The sequence below is a fragment of the Budorcas taxicolor genome, chromosome 1, assembly GCF_023091745.1.
Source record: "Budorcas taxicolor isolate Tak-1 chromosome 1, Takin1.1, whole genome shotgun sequence".
Lineage (NCBI taxonomy): Eukaryota > Metazoa > Chordata > Mammalia > Artiodactyla > Bovidae > Budorcas > Budorcas taxicolor.
This window is the reverse complement of record NC_068910.1, coordinates 221,542,607-221,558,664: the sequence shown is the minus strand read 5'-3', so window position 1 is coordinate 221,558,664 and position 16,058 is coordinate 221,542,607. Positions and strand designations below refer to the sequence as shown.

Genomic DNA, 16,058 nt, shown 5'->3' with positions numbered 1-16,058 from the left:
AGTTTTCAAGTGGAAATTTTATAAGCATGATTTGGAAGTTGTAATTACAAATCTATTGGGAAATCTCCACAGTTTGTTACACCATACCTTGCATTGTCTTTTTATGAAGTTTTCTGTATTCAGAGTGTGTGGTCTTCGTAGGTTTGTCTGAAAGTCAGAGGTTCATGTCAACAATGAGAATGATTTGATTGGACCCAAAATACTGTTTGAGATTCTGTACACTCAGCTGCCATTTCCTTAGTGCCTTATACCTGTACTGTCCTCCCCTGGCAGAGATGGCCGTGTCTAAAGCGATGTCTGTGATGTTTTAGGAATCAGTGACCTTCGAAGATGTAGCTGTGGACTTCACCCAGGAAGAGTGGGCCCTCCTGGACACCTCCCAGAGAAAGCTGTTCAGAGATGTGATGCTGGAGAACATCAGTCATCTGGCCTCAGTTGGTTAGCCAGCTACTCCTTAATGATGTGTGTGTGTGCTCAGTCAGCAGGGGTGGAGGAAAACTCCCATTTCTCACTCCAGATTCTGCTTTGACTCTTCACCATAACTCTCACAACTACCTTATCAAAATTTTCTTTAGTTCTTATGTTTTGGGGGGCTTCCCTGGTGGCTCCCCTGGTAAAGAATCCACCTGCAATGCAGGAGACCTGGGTTTGATCCCTGAGTTGGGAAGATCCCTGGAGAAGGGAAAGGCTACCCACTCCAGTATCAGCCTGGAGAATTCCATGGACTGTATAGTCCATGGGGTCACAAAGAGTCAGAGATGACTGAGTGCTGCTGCTGCTGCTGCTAAGTCGCTTCAGTCGTGTCTGACTCTATGCAGCCCCATAGACTGCAGCCCACCAGGCTCCCCCATCCCTGGGATTCTCCATGCAAGAACACGAGTGGGTTGCCATTTCCTTTTCCAATGCATGAAAGTGAAAAAGTGAAGTCGCTCAGTCGTGTCCGACTCTTAGCAAACCCATGAACTGCAGCCTACCAAGCTTCTCCATCCATGGGATTTTCCAGGCAAGAGTACTGGCGTGGGGTGCCAGTGCCTTCTCCGCATGACTGAGTGACTTTCACTCATGTCACTATTTAGATATAGTTTGTCGATCCCACTACACTGTAACCTTCCTTACACAACTTTGGGTCTTGGTTGCTACTCAGTCTGATGCTCAGGCAGTGGTGGGAACTCACTATTTTTGTATGGGTAAACAAATGTGTTGATTTCTTAAAATTTATTTTACAGCAAGGACTGTGGTTTGATCAGATCACAGTGTTAAAAATAATAGATATATTGTTTTCCACATAGAACTTAGATTTTTCTGGTGGAAGTTGTATGTATTGGATTCTTTGGGGATATAGTATTAAAGCACTGTGAAATGAAAATATTGACGATTCCATAATCTGTCTTTGAACTTGGGCATGGGCATTAGCAGTGATAGGTCCTTAATGTCTTTGGGAACAAGCTGAAGAGTCATCATTTTGCTAGTCAAAGCCTGTACATGTTGTTTTCAACATACTCTTCTCTGTTCTGACCTTTAGAGGTTATTGTGTTCTTCCTCACTAGTCTGCTCTGTGATCATGCACTGTTATGAGCGTGGAACTCAGAATCCGCATATCTTTCTCCTACCAACAGGTAATCAGCTTTACAAATCAGATGGGATTTCCCATTTGGAGCAAGGAGAGCAACTGTCAAAAGAAGGGTTAGGCTTCCTACAAAGTCAGAGTCCAGGTGAGCTCCAAGAACCTGTACTTCAATAGGAGGAGGAGCCTGGTCAGTGAGTGACTAGGCCCTAAGGAATCAAGTGAAAGTTGATCAGTCATGTCTGACTCTTGGTGGCCCCATGGATTGTAGCCTGCCAAGCTCCTCTGTCCATGGAATTCTCCAGGCAAGAATACTGAAGTGGGTAGCCGATCCCTTCTCCAGGGAATCTTCCCAACCCAGGGATCGAACCCAAGTCTTCCACATTGCAGGTGAATTCTTTACTGTCTGAGCCACCAGGGAAGCCCAAGAAAACTGTTGGGTAGCCTATCCCTTCTTCAGGGGATCTTTCTGACCCAGGGATCGAACTGGGGTCTCCTGCATTGTAGGCTGTTTTTAAAATTTAGACAGTGTCATGGGGAAACATTTTTCAGATGTTATCATATGTTGAAGGCATCAATTTTCTATTCACAAGGCTTTCTGCCATTGTCCTTGGCTTTACACAAGGTGAAATTTGTGTACCCACTGGAATTAATAAACATTCACAAAACATCCCTTTTCATGGTCCTGTTCTATGAATAGGATCTTCTCTTTTCTTCCCCAACTTGCCATATTCATTTTATCTTCCTCATAATTCAGTCCTGAGAAGGACAGTTGTTATCTGTTTCTTCTCTGTTTAGAGTATTCCCTAATTTGACATTCTTCCCCGTCTGTGTGTCAGTATTTGAAACAGACACAAGTGAGCATTGAGTCACTTCAACATTTTACTTCCAGTGATACCATTTTTACCATTATAGTAATTTATTTTTTTCTAGTCATTTCAGATAGAGAAGATGATCTGAAAAAACAGAAAATGTCATCTATGCAGCATACCTGCAAGAAGGACGCCCCTCTACGTCGTGCAGTGGTAAGCTTCACAAGCATAAACATGTTCCTCCAGATGAAGACCTGGGACTTGAATAAGTTGGAAATTTGGCATATGTACCTGATTTAACTAAAGTTGGGATCATGGACTTCCATAGGAGAAAGTTTTAGTTAGTCTGGTTTTAAGGAAGAAAAGATTAACCGATAGTCAGAACTATAAACAGTTTATAGTCTTATAAACAGATAGTTATGTAATTATGGGTTATATTCCTAAACACTGAAACATAATAATGTCTTTAAAATTAAATAGGTATCTCTGCAGTTGGGATATTACAAAAGGTAAATCTATGCTTGCAAGAGAGTAATACCTCATGTTTATTAAATATTAAAAATATAGAAGCAATTTTAACTGGAGTCCATCACTGAATGATTACCCTAGAATTTATATGTAGAGAAAGGAAGGAATGAATAACTTTGGCAAACTTGTAACAATCTCTCATTTCATTTCAAAAAGCAGAGGTCTCACACTCAAGAGGATCCTTTGGAATGCAACAATTTCAGAGAAAAATTTACTGAAATCTTACCATTGACTCAGTATGTAATACCTCAAGTGGGAAAGAAACCCTTTATTAGCCAAGATGTTGGAAAAGCCATCAGTTACTTGCCATCCTTTAATATACAGAAGCAGATTCGTTCTAGAAGTAAATCATATGAATGTCATCAAAGACGGATTACCTTTATTCAAGGTTCTGCCCATAGACAACACAATAATACTCAGACTGGAGAGAAAACATTTGAATGTCATGTATGTAGGAAAGCCTTCAGTAAAAGTTCTAACCTTAGACGACATGAGATGATTCACACTGGAGTGAAACCACATAGATGTCATCTTTGTGGAAAATCCTTCACTCATTGTTCTGACCTTAGAAAACATGAAAGAATTCACACTGGAGAGAAATTATATGGATGTCATCTGTGTGGCAAAGCCTTCAGTAAAAGTTATAATCTTAGGCGACATGAGGTGATTCACACCAGAGAGAAACCAAATGAATGTCATCTGTGTGGGAAAGCCTTTGTTCATTGTTCTGACCTTAGACAACACGAGAGAACTCACTTTGGGGAGAAACCATATGGATGCCACCTGTGTGGGAAGACTTTCAGTAAAGCTTCTTACCTTAGACAACATGAGAGGACTCACAATGGAGAGAAGCCATATGGGTGTCACCTGTGTGGGAAGGCCTTCACTCACTGTTCTCACCTGAGAAAACATGAGAGGACTCACACTGGAGAGAAGCCGTATGAATGCCATCTGTGTGGAAAAGCCTTCACTGAGTCTTCTGTCCTTAGACGACATGAGAGGACTCACACTGGAGAGAAGCCATATGAATGTCACCTGTGTTGGAAAGCCTTCACTGATTCTTCTGTCCTTAAGCGGCATGAAAGAACTCACACTGGAGAGAAACCATATGAATGTCACCTATGTGGGAAAACCTTCAATCACTCCTCTGTCCTTAGACGACATGAAAGAACTCACACAGGTGAGAAACCGTATGAATGCAATATATGTGGTAAAGCCTTCAATAGGAGTTATAACTTTAGATTGCATAAGAGAATTCACACTGGAGAGAAACCATATAAATGTTACCTATGTGGAAAAGCCTTCAGTAAATATTTTAATCTCAGACAACACGAGAGAACTCATGCTGTAAAGGTAATAAATGAAGATTCACCACCCACACCTTCAAAGTATAAACACTCTTGAGGACTCACACAATGAAGAAATACTGTGTTTATTTTCAATGTATAAGAGTCTTTATGCATCCTTATTAACTAAGTTAATTCACAGTAGACAGAATCCATGTGCATGTCACCTGTGTAACACAGCCTTTAGCAGTGGACTCGGGAGAACAAACTGAATGGAATGAATGTGGAGGGATCTTCATCCTCAGCTGTGACTGTGAAACAGATGAATCACATTTCAGAGAAATTCCAGTAGTATACCTGTAATTAGTGTAGAAATACCTTCGGTTATAAGTTATCCTTCAAATAAGTAAACCACAGAGGAGAGAAACTAGACCTGTAACCACTGTGCACTTGTTTACCGTAGCACCACTCTTGGCACGCATCTGAAGACTCAGTGTCAGGTAACTGCTAGTGGAAACAAACTAGGACATGAAAAAGATGGAAGGCATTTGGAGTGTCCCCTTCTGGAATGCCTGACACACAGTAATTCATGTGATGACAAAAGGGCTGCCCTCCTCGTGATGCATGAAACACCCAGAAAGCAGGGAGAGCAGAAGCAGCCGTGGTCCCCGATCTTGCCCATGCTGCCCTGTCAACAGCCATGAATTCACAGAGCCCCAGCTGGGAGTGGGACCCAGGAGTCCCAGCCCCTCCCATACACAAACAGAAGGCTCAGAGAGGGGAAGGTGGAGCTTCCTTCTGCCAGGGTAACAAGAAGGCCTGGGCCTTGGTGCCCATTTGAACATGTCTAGTACCTGTGTTTCACAGGTGGCAAAACAACACAGATGTTTGTAATTAATTTATCCCATGTTTTTCTGGGACACAGATACGGGCTCGAAGGGATGGAAAACATACTCCACATAAATGGAAATCATAAGAACAGAGGTAGCCATGTTTACATCAGACAGGGACTAATTCAACACTGAGTTCATCAAGAGGATATGTAACATTTGTAAATATGTCATACAATATAATACCCAGACTAAAGTGCAGGAAATGCCTTATAATGATCAAATAGAGGAAGCATTCCAAAATAAAGGGAGATAGGATGAAGGAAAGGTTTTATTTTATTTTATTTTATAAAAAATATAAGATAAATCAGTGCATGTGTTCATGTATGTATGTGTGTGTACACAATAAAACTACAGAATATAAAACAGTATGTGAAGTTACATGAAAATTGGTCAAGTAGGAAAGTTAGTTTACATGTCAAGTAAAATGCATTAATAACTTTTATTCAGTCAGCAGTGACATGGAAACAGGAAAACCATATTCATCTTTTCACATGCATAAAAGGGAATGTAAAGTCCTGTTTAAAGCTGAGTGAAAAGCCCACCTCCTGGTTGTGGATGAGAAAAGCTTTAGGCAGGGGGTAGCTAACCGATTCAATGGACGTGAACTTGAGCCAACTCCAGGAGATGGTGAGGGGACAGGGAAACCTGGCATGCTGCAGTCCATGGGATCCCAAAGAGTCTTGACGCAACTTGGCAACAACAAAGCTTGCCAAACTGTATCAAAATGTGAATACACCCTAGTTTGAATCAGCAAACGAACTCCAGCTTGCCCAAAGCAGAGGAAAACTTGGACATCTGCAGATAAATCATTCTGCTCGTTAATGGCCACTAAGAATTCCTTATGAAAAGAGTGTACCTTGAGATGGAAGAGGGCTCAGGGGAGGCCATGAGTGACTGAGCAGAGATGTGAGGCAAGATTCAGGAGAGAGATTAGCAGGCCTTGGGGAAAAAGGACACTTTAGGGAGAGAACACACCAACCAAAAGAGAAGATGCTTCCTAAGAAGCCCTCCTTACTCCTGCTTTTCTCATCTGAGCTCTCTAAGGCAAGATCAGTCTTAACTGGTCACTTTTGGGAATTGAAAACACATCTTTCAACATACCTCCTTGCTGTGACACAACCATATACATAAGGACAAATTCACCATGTGGATGTGATGGTCATCTGCTGTCCAGTAAAACACTGGGAACTCAAGGTCTCTAAGCATGGAACCCATAGACTGGTTTTTCTGTCCTTCAGAGTGTTCCTTGGCTAATGAAACCCACATGTTGCTTGGCAGCAGTGGGTAGAAGGGAGGAGCTGACCTACCCATGAAGTAGACACGGAAGATGCTTCTAGTCCCTGATGCACAGCATATCCAGGAAAGGATGGCCAAAATTTCATTTGCCCTAATTCTCCCACCCAGTCCCAGCTCCTCAGTTCTCTACAGTGTTCTGTTCATTCTCCAAGCCCAGTTCGCATAGCCATGTGGCCCCTCCAAATGGGAAAGGTAGTTTTGTTCTATGCTTAGTTTTAAAAGTCTTGGTCCAGATGACACCCACACTGAGCACGTGCCTTGAAGCAGCTGAGGCATATTCTAGATAAAAGCAATTCATCCTCAAGCAGCACCCTTTAATAACCAAACGGTGTCTCCCTTTGCAGGCACGCTGTAAATGAGGGTGCTCGTTCACAAGTGAGGAGGAGGATAAGGGAGAACCCAGACCCCGGGGTCAGAACCCAGATCCACACCCTGGGCATCTCTCTCTCAGAGTGAAATTTTGCTAATTTGGACTCTTCCTCTGAGGTCACATTTGCGGGACAGAGAAACGTTGGTATTTCACAGGAGGTTGTCGTGGGGAATTAGAGTTACTGTGCCGCCAGGCAATGGTTTGTTTCGTAAATAAAGACCTTCCCTTCTGGACCGGCCAAGCTCTGCCTTCACCTCTGCAGTGGTGATGTCACCACGCCTCCACTGGGAGTGAGCTCCTGCCATGGATGCTCTGCCCGCTCGCTCTGACTGTCCTGGCCCCACTCTCCTCGGGCACCCCGACCTCCCAGCTCCTCATTAGCTGCCTCCCTGACTGACTGGGCTCCTGTTGTTGCCACGTAATTAAACTATGATCTCCCTTTCCGCTTTCATCTCTTCAAACCTGCTCCCCCACGTCTCTGAGCTGTGGGTCAGAGCGAGCTTGGACTGGGAAACGGGGCTACTGGTTTAGTTCAAGGAGAACTAAATTCTTTGCCTGATTAGGCTTCGGGCCAGCGTAGTGGAACCTGACGGGATGTGTTACCTGGAGCGCGTCAGTGCCTGGTCAGAGCAGTGCTGTGTGGCGGGGGTGAGCCGGGGGGTTGGGTGGGCTCAGAGGTCTGATCCAGGCTCCAAGCCTGTAAGTGGCTTCTGGCCACCTCTTTGTGCTCAGGTACTGTGCTCTATCTCCTCTCATCACGCAGAGATGGGCACCTGGGGGTGTCCCAGCTCCACACATTCTGAGGTGCTGGGTGGGAGAGAAAGGGCCTTGGCCTTCAACCCCTGCCAAGGGGTTTCCTTGGACAGCAGGGGGCCCTACAGCCAGAGGAGGCTGTTAATTGAAGACTGAATGGATGCAGTGGAGAAGGGGCTGTATGTGTTCCTGTGGCTGGCGAGGTGAAGGGGGTGGTCCTGACACTTAAAGAGCAGGCATCCTGGTTCTGTTTACACTGTGTTTCCTGGGGATGGGACACAACCAGGCTGCAAGCCCCTCCCAACCCTCCTCGTGGGGTCAGTACAAGGCTCTCTGGCCACTTCTCTGAGGGGCAGGGAAGACCGAGGAAGACAGCGGGGTGTGGGGATGCTTGAACTCTAAGCAGTCCCCAACCCCCAAACCCTAGAGAACTAAAGGCAGATAGAACAACTTCTAGAAGGATTGGCGGGAGTGGGGAGGACTGTGTCTGGGGGGTGGGGGAGGAGGGAGATGGGGGAGGAGATTGAGGGCTGCAGTGAGGGTGGGAACTTCATGGGCCCTGTGTGTGATTGATCGCCTGAGTGGACACAGGCCACGAGATCAGCAAGAGGACCTGACCCCCTGGTCCTCCACCCAGTGGCCTCAGCAGTCACCAGGGTCAGGGCAGCAGCCCTGGTACAGAACCCCTCCCCTGGGGAGGAGGCTCCCCCACTCCCACCCCTCCGGGTCACCCCCGCCACACAGCACTGCTCTGACCAGGCACTGACGCGCTCCAGGTAACACATCCCCAGACAGGTTCTGCTACGCTGGCCCGAAGCCTAATCAGGTGAAGAATTTAGTTCTCTTTGAAAATGTACTTTAGGCTAACACACTAATGTAATTTGTAGTTTAATAGCAGTTTATTTAGATTTTAAATACATCAAAAGTTAAAAACTACAACTTTTCCACCACTTTATACCCAGCACCCACAGCAATGCCTAGCACTGTCTCATTCACGGTCGGTAACATCAGGAAAAAAAATCACTTTGTCGGTTCTACTTTCCTTTTTCTCATCCATCCATTGCCTCCCTAATATTGTCTGTCATATGTTTCTTAAAATACAACACTACTCTATTGAATTAATTCACAATTAATTATACTCATCTCACAAACCAGCAAAGTAATGCTCAAAATTCTCCAAGCGAGGCTTCAACAATACGTGAACAAAGAACTTCCAGATTTAGCTGGATTTAGAATTGAAGCTGGATTTAGATAAAGCAGAGGAACCAAACGTCAAATTGCCAACATCTGTTGGATCATCAAAAGAGCAAGAGAGTTCCAGAAAAACATCTACTTCTGCTTTATTGACTACACCAAAGCCTTTGGTGTAATCAAAGGCTGTATGGATCACAACAAACTGTGGAAAGTTCTTCAAGAGATGGGAATACCAGGCCACCTGAGCTGCCTCCTGAGAAACCTGTATGCAGGTCAGGAAGCAACAGTTAGAACTGGACATGTAACAACAGACTGGTTCCAAATTGGGAAAGGAGTATGTCAAGGCTGTATATTGTCACCCTGCTTATTTAACTTATATGCAGAGTACATCACGCAAAATGCTGGGCTGGATGAAGCACAAGCTGGAATCAAGATTGCCGGGAGAAATATCAATAATCTCAGATATGCAGATGACACCACCCTTATGGAAGGAAGTGAAGAACTGAAGAGCCTCTTGATGAAAATGAAAGGGAGTGAAAAAGCTGGCTTAAAACTCAACATTCAGAAAATGAAGATCATGGCATCTGGTCCCATCACTTCATGGCAAATAGATGGGGAAACAGTGGCTGAGTTTATTTTTCTGGGCTCCAAAATCACTGCAGATGGTGACTGCAGCCATGAAATTAAAAGACGCTTACTCCTTTGAAGAAAAGCTATGACCAACCTAGACAGCATAGTAAAAAGCAGAGACATTACTCTTCCAACAAAGGTTATATAGTCAAAGCTATGGTTTTTCCAGTGGTCATATATGGATGTGAGATTTGGACTATACAGAAAGCTGAGCACCAAAGAATTGATGTTTTTGAACTGTGGTGTTGGAAAAAAAACTCTTGAGAGTCCCTTGGACTGCAAGGAGATCAATCCCAAAGGAAATCAGTCCTGAATATTCATTGGGAGAACCGATGCTGAAGCTGAAACTCCAGTATTTGGCCACCTGCTGTGAAGAGCTGACTCATTTGAAAAGACCCTGATGCTGGGAAAGATTGAAGGCGGGAGGAGAAGGGGGCGACAGAGGATGAGATGGTTGGCTGGCATCACCGACTCAATGGATATGAGTTTGAGCAAGCTCAGGGAGTTGGTGATGGAAAGGGAAGCCTGGTGTGCTGCAGTCCATGAGGTTGCAAAGAGTCGGACACGACTGAGTGACTGAACTGAACTGAACTGAAATCATTCACTCCATTCCAAAGGGACAATCTCATTCACAAAACCAAATGCAGTTATATCATTAATTCACCCAGTGGTTTCCACGTGCCTTTGACAGAGACCCTTTGGACCCGTCGTGACTCTGGGGCCCAGAATCCGGTCCTGCTGCCCTCCCTAGGCCAGCACCCCCACCTCTGCCCTGCAGCCCCGCCCCCACACCCCCAGCCTGCCCTCAGCTCCCAGGCACAGCAGTTCTGTTCACCGCTGCCACTTTACCCAAGTTCTGACACCATGGCGGCGGGGGGGGGGGGGGGGCGGGGGGCGGGGCCCTGTAAAACTTTAGTCCTATTTCCAACTGCTGAAATAAAATTTTACTAATTTTACTACTATGTGTTTATTATGTTATTTCCCCAGCTCCACAAATGTTTTCCTTCAGAATCATGTCTAGAGGGTATTTTTGTTTCCTTAAATTTTCTCTTTTAAACTAGCCTTTAAACTACAAAGTAATTGAAAATCTGTCCTTCCTATATTTCAGGCTAATTCTCCTTAAATGGCACGGGCCTTGTTCAGAGTCTTCTGGCTTATATATTAATTTCTGGAAAAAAACATCATTTGCCTCATGAATGCTACAGCTTCAGTCAGGCTGTAAAGACACAGGAACGTAAAAGCAAACCATGTTTGTTGAGCACAGATGACATGAAATGATTGCTATGAATACAATACACCCTACAGGGTTTTATAAAATGATCTGCCTGGAATCAAATATCTGTATCTAAAATGAAAAGCGCTAGCAAGCTAGCAAACGCGGGCGCCCGTGACGGCACACAAGCATGGCCGAGAGGAGGTACCCCACGTCCAAGGTAAGGAGCAGCGGCTGCACTTTGCTGGAGCAGCCGTGAAGAGATACCCACATCCAAGGTAAGAGAAATCCAAGTAAGATGGTAGGTGTTGCATGAGGGCATCAGAGGGCAGACACACTGAAACCACAATCACAGACAACTAGCCAATCTGATCACATGGACCACAGCCTTGTCTAACTCAATGAAGCTAAGCCATGCCATGTAGGGCCACCCAAGATGGACAGGTCTTGGTGGAAAGGTCTGACAGAATGTGGTCCACTGGAGAACGGAATGGCAAACCACTTCAGTATTCTTGCCTTGAGAAACCCATGAACAGTATGAAAAGGCAAAAAGATAGGACACTGAAAGATGAACTCCCCAGGTCAGTAGGTGCCCAATATGCTACTGGATATCAGCGGAGAAATAACTCCAGAAAAAATGAAGGGATGGAGACAAAACAAAAACAATACCCAGTTGTGGAGGATGTGACTGGTGATAGAAGCAAGGTTCCATGCTGCAAAGAGCAATATTGCATAGGAACCTGGAATGTCAGGTCCATGAATCAAGGCAAATTGGAAGTGGTCAAACAAGAGATGGCAAGGGTGAACGTTGACATTCTAGGAATCAGTGAACTAAAATGGACTGGAATGGGTGAATTTAACTCAGATGATCATGATATCTACTACTGCGGGCAGGAATCCCTCAGAAGAAATGGAGTAGCCATCATGGTCAACAAGAGAGTCCAAAATGCAGTACTTGGATGCAGTCTCAAAAACCACAAAATGATCTCTGTTCATTTCCAAGGCAAACCATTCAATATCACAGTAATCCAAGTCTATGCCCCTACCAGTAATGCTGAAGAACCTGAAGTTGAACAGATCTATGAAGACCTACAAGACCTTCTAGAACTAACACCCCCAAAAGATGTCCTTTTCATTATAGGGAACTGGAATGCAAAAGTAGGAAGTCAAGAAACACCTGGAGTAACAGGCAAATTTGGCCTTGGAGTACAGAATAAAGCATGGCAAGAGAAAGAGAACACATTGGTCATAGCAAACAGCCTCTTCCAACAACACAAGAGAAGACTCTACACATAGACATCACCAGATGGTCAACACCGAAATCAGATTGATTATATTCTTTGCAGCCAAAGATGGAGAAGCTCTAGTCAGCAAAAACAAGACCAGGAGCTGACTGGCACAGATCATGAACTCCTTATTGCCAAATTCAGACTTAAATTGAATAAAGTAGGGAAAAGCACTAGCCCATTCAGGTATGACCTAAATCAAATCCCTTATGACTATACAGTGGAAGTGAGAAATAGATTTAAGGGCCGAGATCTGATAGATAGAGTGCCTGATGAACTATGGAATGAGGTTCATGACATTGTACAGGAGACAGGGATCAAGACCATCCCCATGGAAAAGAAATGCAAAAGAGCAAAATGGCTGTCTGGGGAGGCCTTACAAATAGCTGTGAAAAGAAGAGAAGTGAAAAGCAAAGGAGGCAAGGAAAGATATAAGCATCTGAATGCAGAGTTCCAAAGATTAGCAAGGAGAGATATAAGAAAGCCTTCTTCAGCGTTCAATGCAAAGAAATAGAAGAAAACAATAGAATGGGAAAGACTAAAGATCTCTTCAAGAAAATTAGAGATACCAAGGAAACATTTCATGCAAAGACGGGCTCAATAAAGGACAGAAATGGTATGAATCTAACAGAAGCAGAAGATATTAAGAAGAGGTGGCAAGAATACACAGAAGAACTATACAATAAAAGAGCTTCATGACCCAGATAATCATGATGGTGTGATCACTCACCTAGAGCCAGACATCCTGGACTGTGAAGTCAAGTGGGTCTTAAGAAGCATCACTATGAACAACGCTAGTGGAGGTGATGGCATTCCAGTTGAGCTATTTCAAATCCTGAAAGGTGATGCTGTGAAAGTGCTGCACTCAATATGCCAGCAAATTTGGAAAACTCAGCAGTGGTCACAGGACTGGAAAAGGTCAGTTTTCATTCCACTCACAAAGAAAGGCAATGCCGAAGAATGCTCAAACTACTGCACAGTTGCACTCATCTCACAGGCTAGTAAATTAATACTTCAAATTCTCCAAGCCAGGCTTCAGCAATATGTGAACCATGAACTTCCAGATGTTCAAGCTGGTTTTAGAAAAGGCGGAAGAACCAGAGATCAAATTGCCAACATCTGCTGGATCATCAAAAAAGCGGGAGAATTCCAGAGAAAACATCTATTTCTGCTTTATTGACTATGCCAAAGCCTTTGACTATGTGGATCACAACAATTTGTGGAAAATTCTGAAAGAGATGGGAATACCAGACCACCTGAGCTGCCTCTTGAGAAACCTATATGCAGGTCAGGAAGAAACAGTTAGAATTGGATATGGAACAACAGACTGGTCCCAAATAGGAAAAAGAGTACATCAAGGCTGGATATTGTCACCCTGCTTATTTAACTTCTATGCAGAGTACATCATGAGAAACACTGGGCTGGAAGAAGCACAAGCTGGAATCAAGATTGCCAGGAGAAATATCAATAACTTCAGATGTGCAGATGACACCACCCTTATGGCAGAAAGTGAAGAGGAACTAAAGAGCCTTTTGATGAAAGTGAAAGAGGAGAGTGAAAAAGTTGGCTTAAAGCTCAACATTCAGAAAACGAAGATCATGGCATCTGGTCCCATCACTTCATGGGAAATAGATGGGGAAACAGTGGAAATAGTGTCAGACTTTATTTTTCTGGGCTGCAAAATCACTGCAGATGGTGACTGCAGCCATGAAATTAAAAGACGCTTACTCCTTGGAAAGAAAGTTATGACCAACCTAGACAGCATGTTAAAAAGCAGACACATTACTTTGCCAACAAAGGTCCATCTAGTTAAGGCTATGGTCATGTATGGATGTGAGATCTGGACTGTGAAGAAGGCTGAGCACCGAAGAATTGATGCTTTTGAACTGTGGTGTTGGAGAAGACTCTTGAGAGTCCCTTGGACTGCAAGGAGATCCAGTTGGAAGGACAGATGTTGAAGCTGAAACTCCAATACTTTGGCCACCTGATGCGAAGAGCTGACTCATTGGAAAAGACCCTGATGCTGGGAAAGATTGAGGGCAGGAGAAGAAGGGGACGACAGAGGATGAGATGGTTGGATAGCATCACCGACTCAATGGACATGGGTTTGGGTGGACTCCGGGAGTTGGTGATGGACAGGGAAACCTGGCGTGCTTCGGTTCATGGAGTCGCAAAGAGTGAGGTTGGACACGACTGAGCAACTGAACTGAACTGAACATGAAAAGATCTAGCTTGATTTTTCTTCAAAGGTAATTTGATTTATTATTTAACCTGTGTCCTATGATTGCCAAATTTTTTAATATTATTGGAAAGTAAATGAGTTGAAAAATGACATTACAGGAAGATCAGTTATACAACTAGATAATTTATTCCAGGATTCTGCAGCGTTTTGAAGCTTGGAAAATATTCTGGTCCTTAGGAACAGCAGCTAAGTGTGTCCTGAAGAGACCCACCCCGGATGGTTTTCTCAGACTCAGAGTACGACATGGGGGGCTCCAGAGCCAGAGGATGCTGGTAGCTTAGCTGTTGTCTTGGGAATGAGGAGTCGGACGGTTCTGCTGCTAAGAACTAGTAACAGTCTCTAGCTGCATCAGGACAACGCAACTTCACAAAGCAGTTAGGCCACTCTGTCTGGCAGGCTGAAGGAGCAGAATTCCAGGAAACGCCCGTTTCTCGTAATTGTATCATTGCCATGTTCCGCGCCTGGGGGAAATACGTTATTAAAGAGGTGGGGTCGATTAGATTTGTTCTGACTGATATCCAGGTGGGTACTCAGGTGGCTGCCCTGGATTACCTGCATGATGAGATTATGTGACCCAAGGGGTTCCATACCTGATGAGGTTATATCAATGATGGGGTTAAACTGCATATAAGGAGAGCTCACCGTGTGAAAGGGGCTTAGTTTCTAGAGAGATACTCCGTGGTGACCGTGACCCCCAGCAGAGAACTGGCTTTGTCGTCTTCTCTATAGATTTGGATCCTGGCGAGCAGTCAAGACTCCCTGGTGGCTCAGACGGTAAAGAATCCGCCTGCAATGCGGGAGACCGCGGTTCAGTCCCTGGGTGGGAAGATCCCCTGGAGGAGGGACAGGCTACCCGCTCCAGTATTCACGGGCTTCCCTGGTGGCTCAGATGGTAAAGAATCTGCCTGCAATGCGGGAAACCTGGTTTGATCCCTGGGTGGGGAAGATCCCCTGGAAGAGGGCATGGCAGCCCACTCCAGTATTCTTGCCGGGAGAATTCCAAGGACAGAGGAGCCTGGGGGTTAAAGTTCATGGGGTTGCAAGGAGTCGGAAGACAGCCACTAAAACAGCAACAGAATGGAGCTGATAGCTCGTCAGTCTAGCTAGAGTCCAGACGACAGTTCTCTCCCTGTCAGTTTAGAGACACCGGAAGGAGAAACCGAAGTAACTTGAGTCCTTCTTCTCCAGACCTGGGAACCAGGAGGTGTCCTGCAGAGCCGGCTGTCAGCGGGGGACAGGGACCTCACCCCCAGGCCTGAAAGATGGGGAACTGCCTCACCTCCAGCACCCGGGACGACCGCCTGGTCCCTCGGTTTCCGGCCCCCTTCCGCGAGCGGAGAGGCGGGCACGGCCCGGGGGCGGGGGCACCGCGGGGTCCGGAGCGGCGCCGGGCGGGGGCGGCCCGGCCGGGAGCGCCGCTGACCTTCCGTCGGAGGATCCGCCTCATCCAGAGCCTGCCTCGAGGCGTGTACAGAAGCGAAGGGTGCGAAACGAAGGGCGCCGAGTGCGCGGTCTGTCTGACCGACTTGGTGCCCGGGGACCCCATCCGGCCTCTGCCCTGCAAGCACGTCTATCACCTGGACTGCATCAACGAGTGGCTGGGCCGGTCCCTCACCTGCCCGCTCTGCCGGGGGCCCGCGGAGGCCGCGAAGCCTTTGCTCCAGGACGCTCTTGAGCCCGGACCCCTGGGGTGATTGCAAGGGACCCATCATTTTTACTGATTTCCATGTCTTGTATTGTGCCCAGATAGCACAAAGGTTTATTAGAAGTTCCTGGAATGTTGCAGATGTCCGGGAACAGTTTCTAGCGTTTCAGAAAGATAGGGAGAAAGGGCAGGTAAACCCTGACCAAGTGCTGAGAGGTGTAAGGATGTCTTAGCGTTGTTCTCCTGCTGCTCACCCTGTTTCAGCAGCTCTACCTGTTGTGTTGCATCTGTTGAACAACAGGGAAAGATAATGGTTACTCTGCCTAAATGAAATCAGACTCTTCTC

General features: G+C 45.5%; 2 protein-coding genes across 2 annotated transcripts in view; both read left to right on the top strand.

Annotated features, from left to right (window-relative positions):
* LOC128053429 (histone-lysine N-methyltransferase PRDM9-like) overlaps positions 1–4,341 on the top strand; it is a 93,172-nt gene extending 88,831 nt beyond the window's left edge. Inside the window, exon 11 of the mRNA XM_052645949.1 lies at positions 3,586–4,341. Within this exon, the coding sequence (XP_052501909.1) occupies positions 3,586–4,308 (723 nt within the window). The 3' untranslated portion in view covers positions 4,309–4,341. The remainder of the gene's footprint in view (positions 1–3,585) is intronic.
* Positions 4,342–15,329: 10,988 nt separating this feature from the next.
* LOC128053418 (RING finger protein 11-like) lies at positions 15,330–15,761 on the top strand. The gene has a single exon (XM_052645939.1). It carries the CDS (start codon positions 15,330–15,332, stop codon positions 15,759–15,761), a length of 432 nt encoding a protein of 143 aa, XP_052501899.1.
* The last annotated feature ends 297 nt before the right edge of the window (positions 15,762–16,058 follow it).

Excerpts from the sequence above, each read along its gene's own strand:
- LOC128053418 (XM_052645939.1), top strand. The coding sequence starts at position 15,330 with ATGGGGAACTGCCTCACCTCCAGCACCCGGGACGACCGCCTGGTCCCT.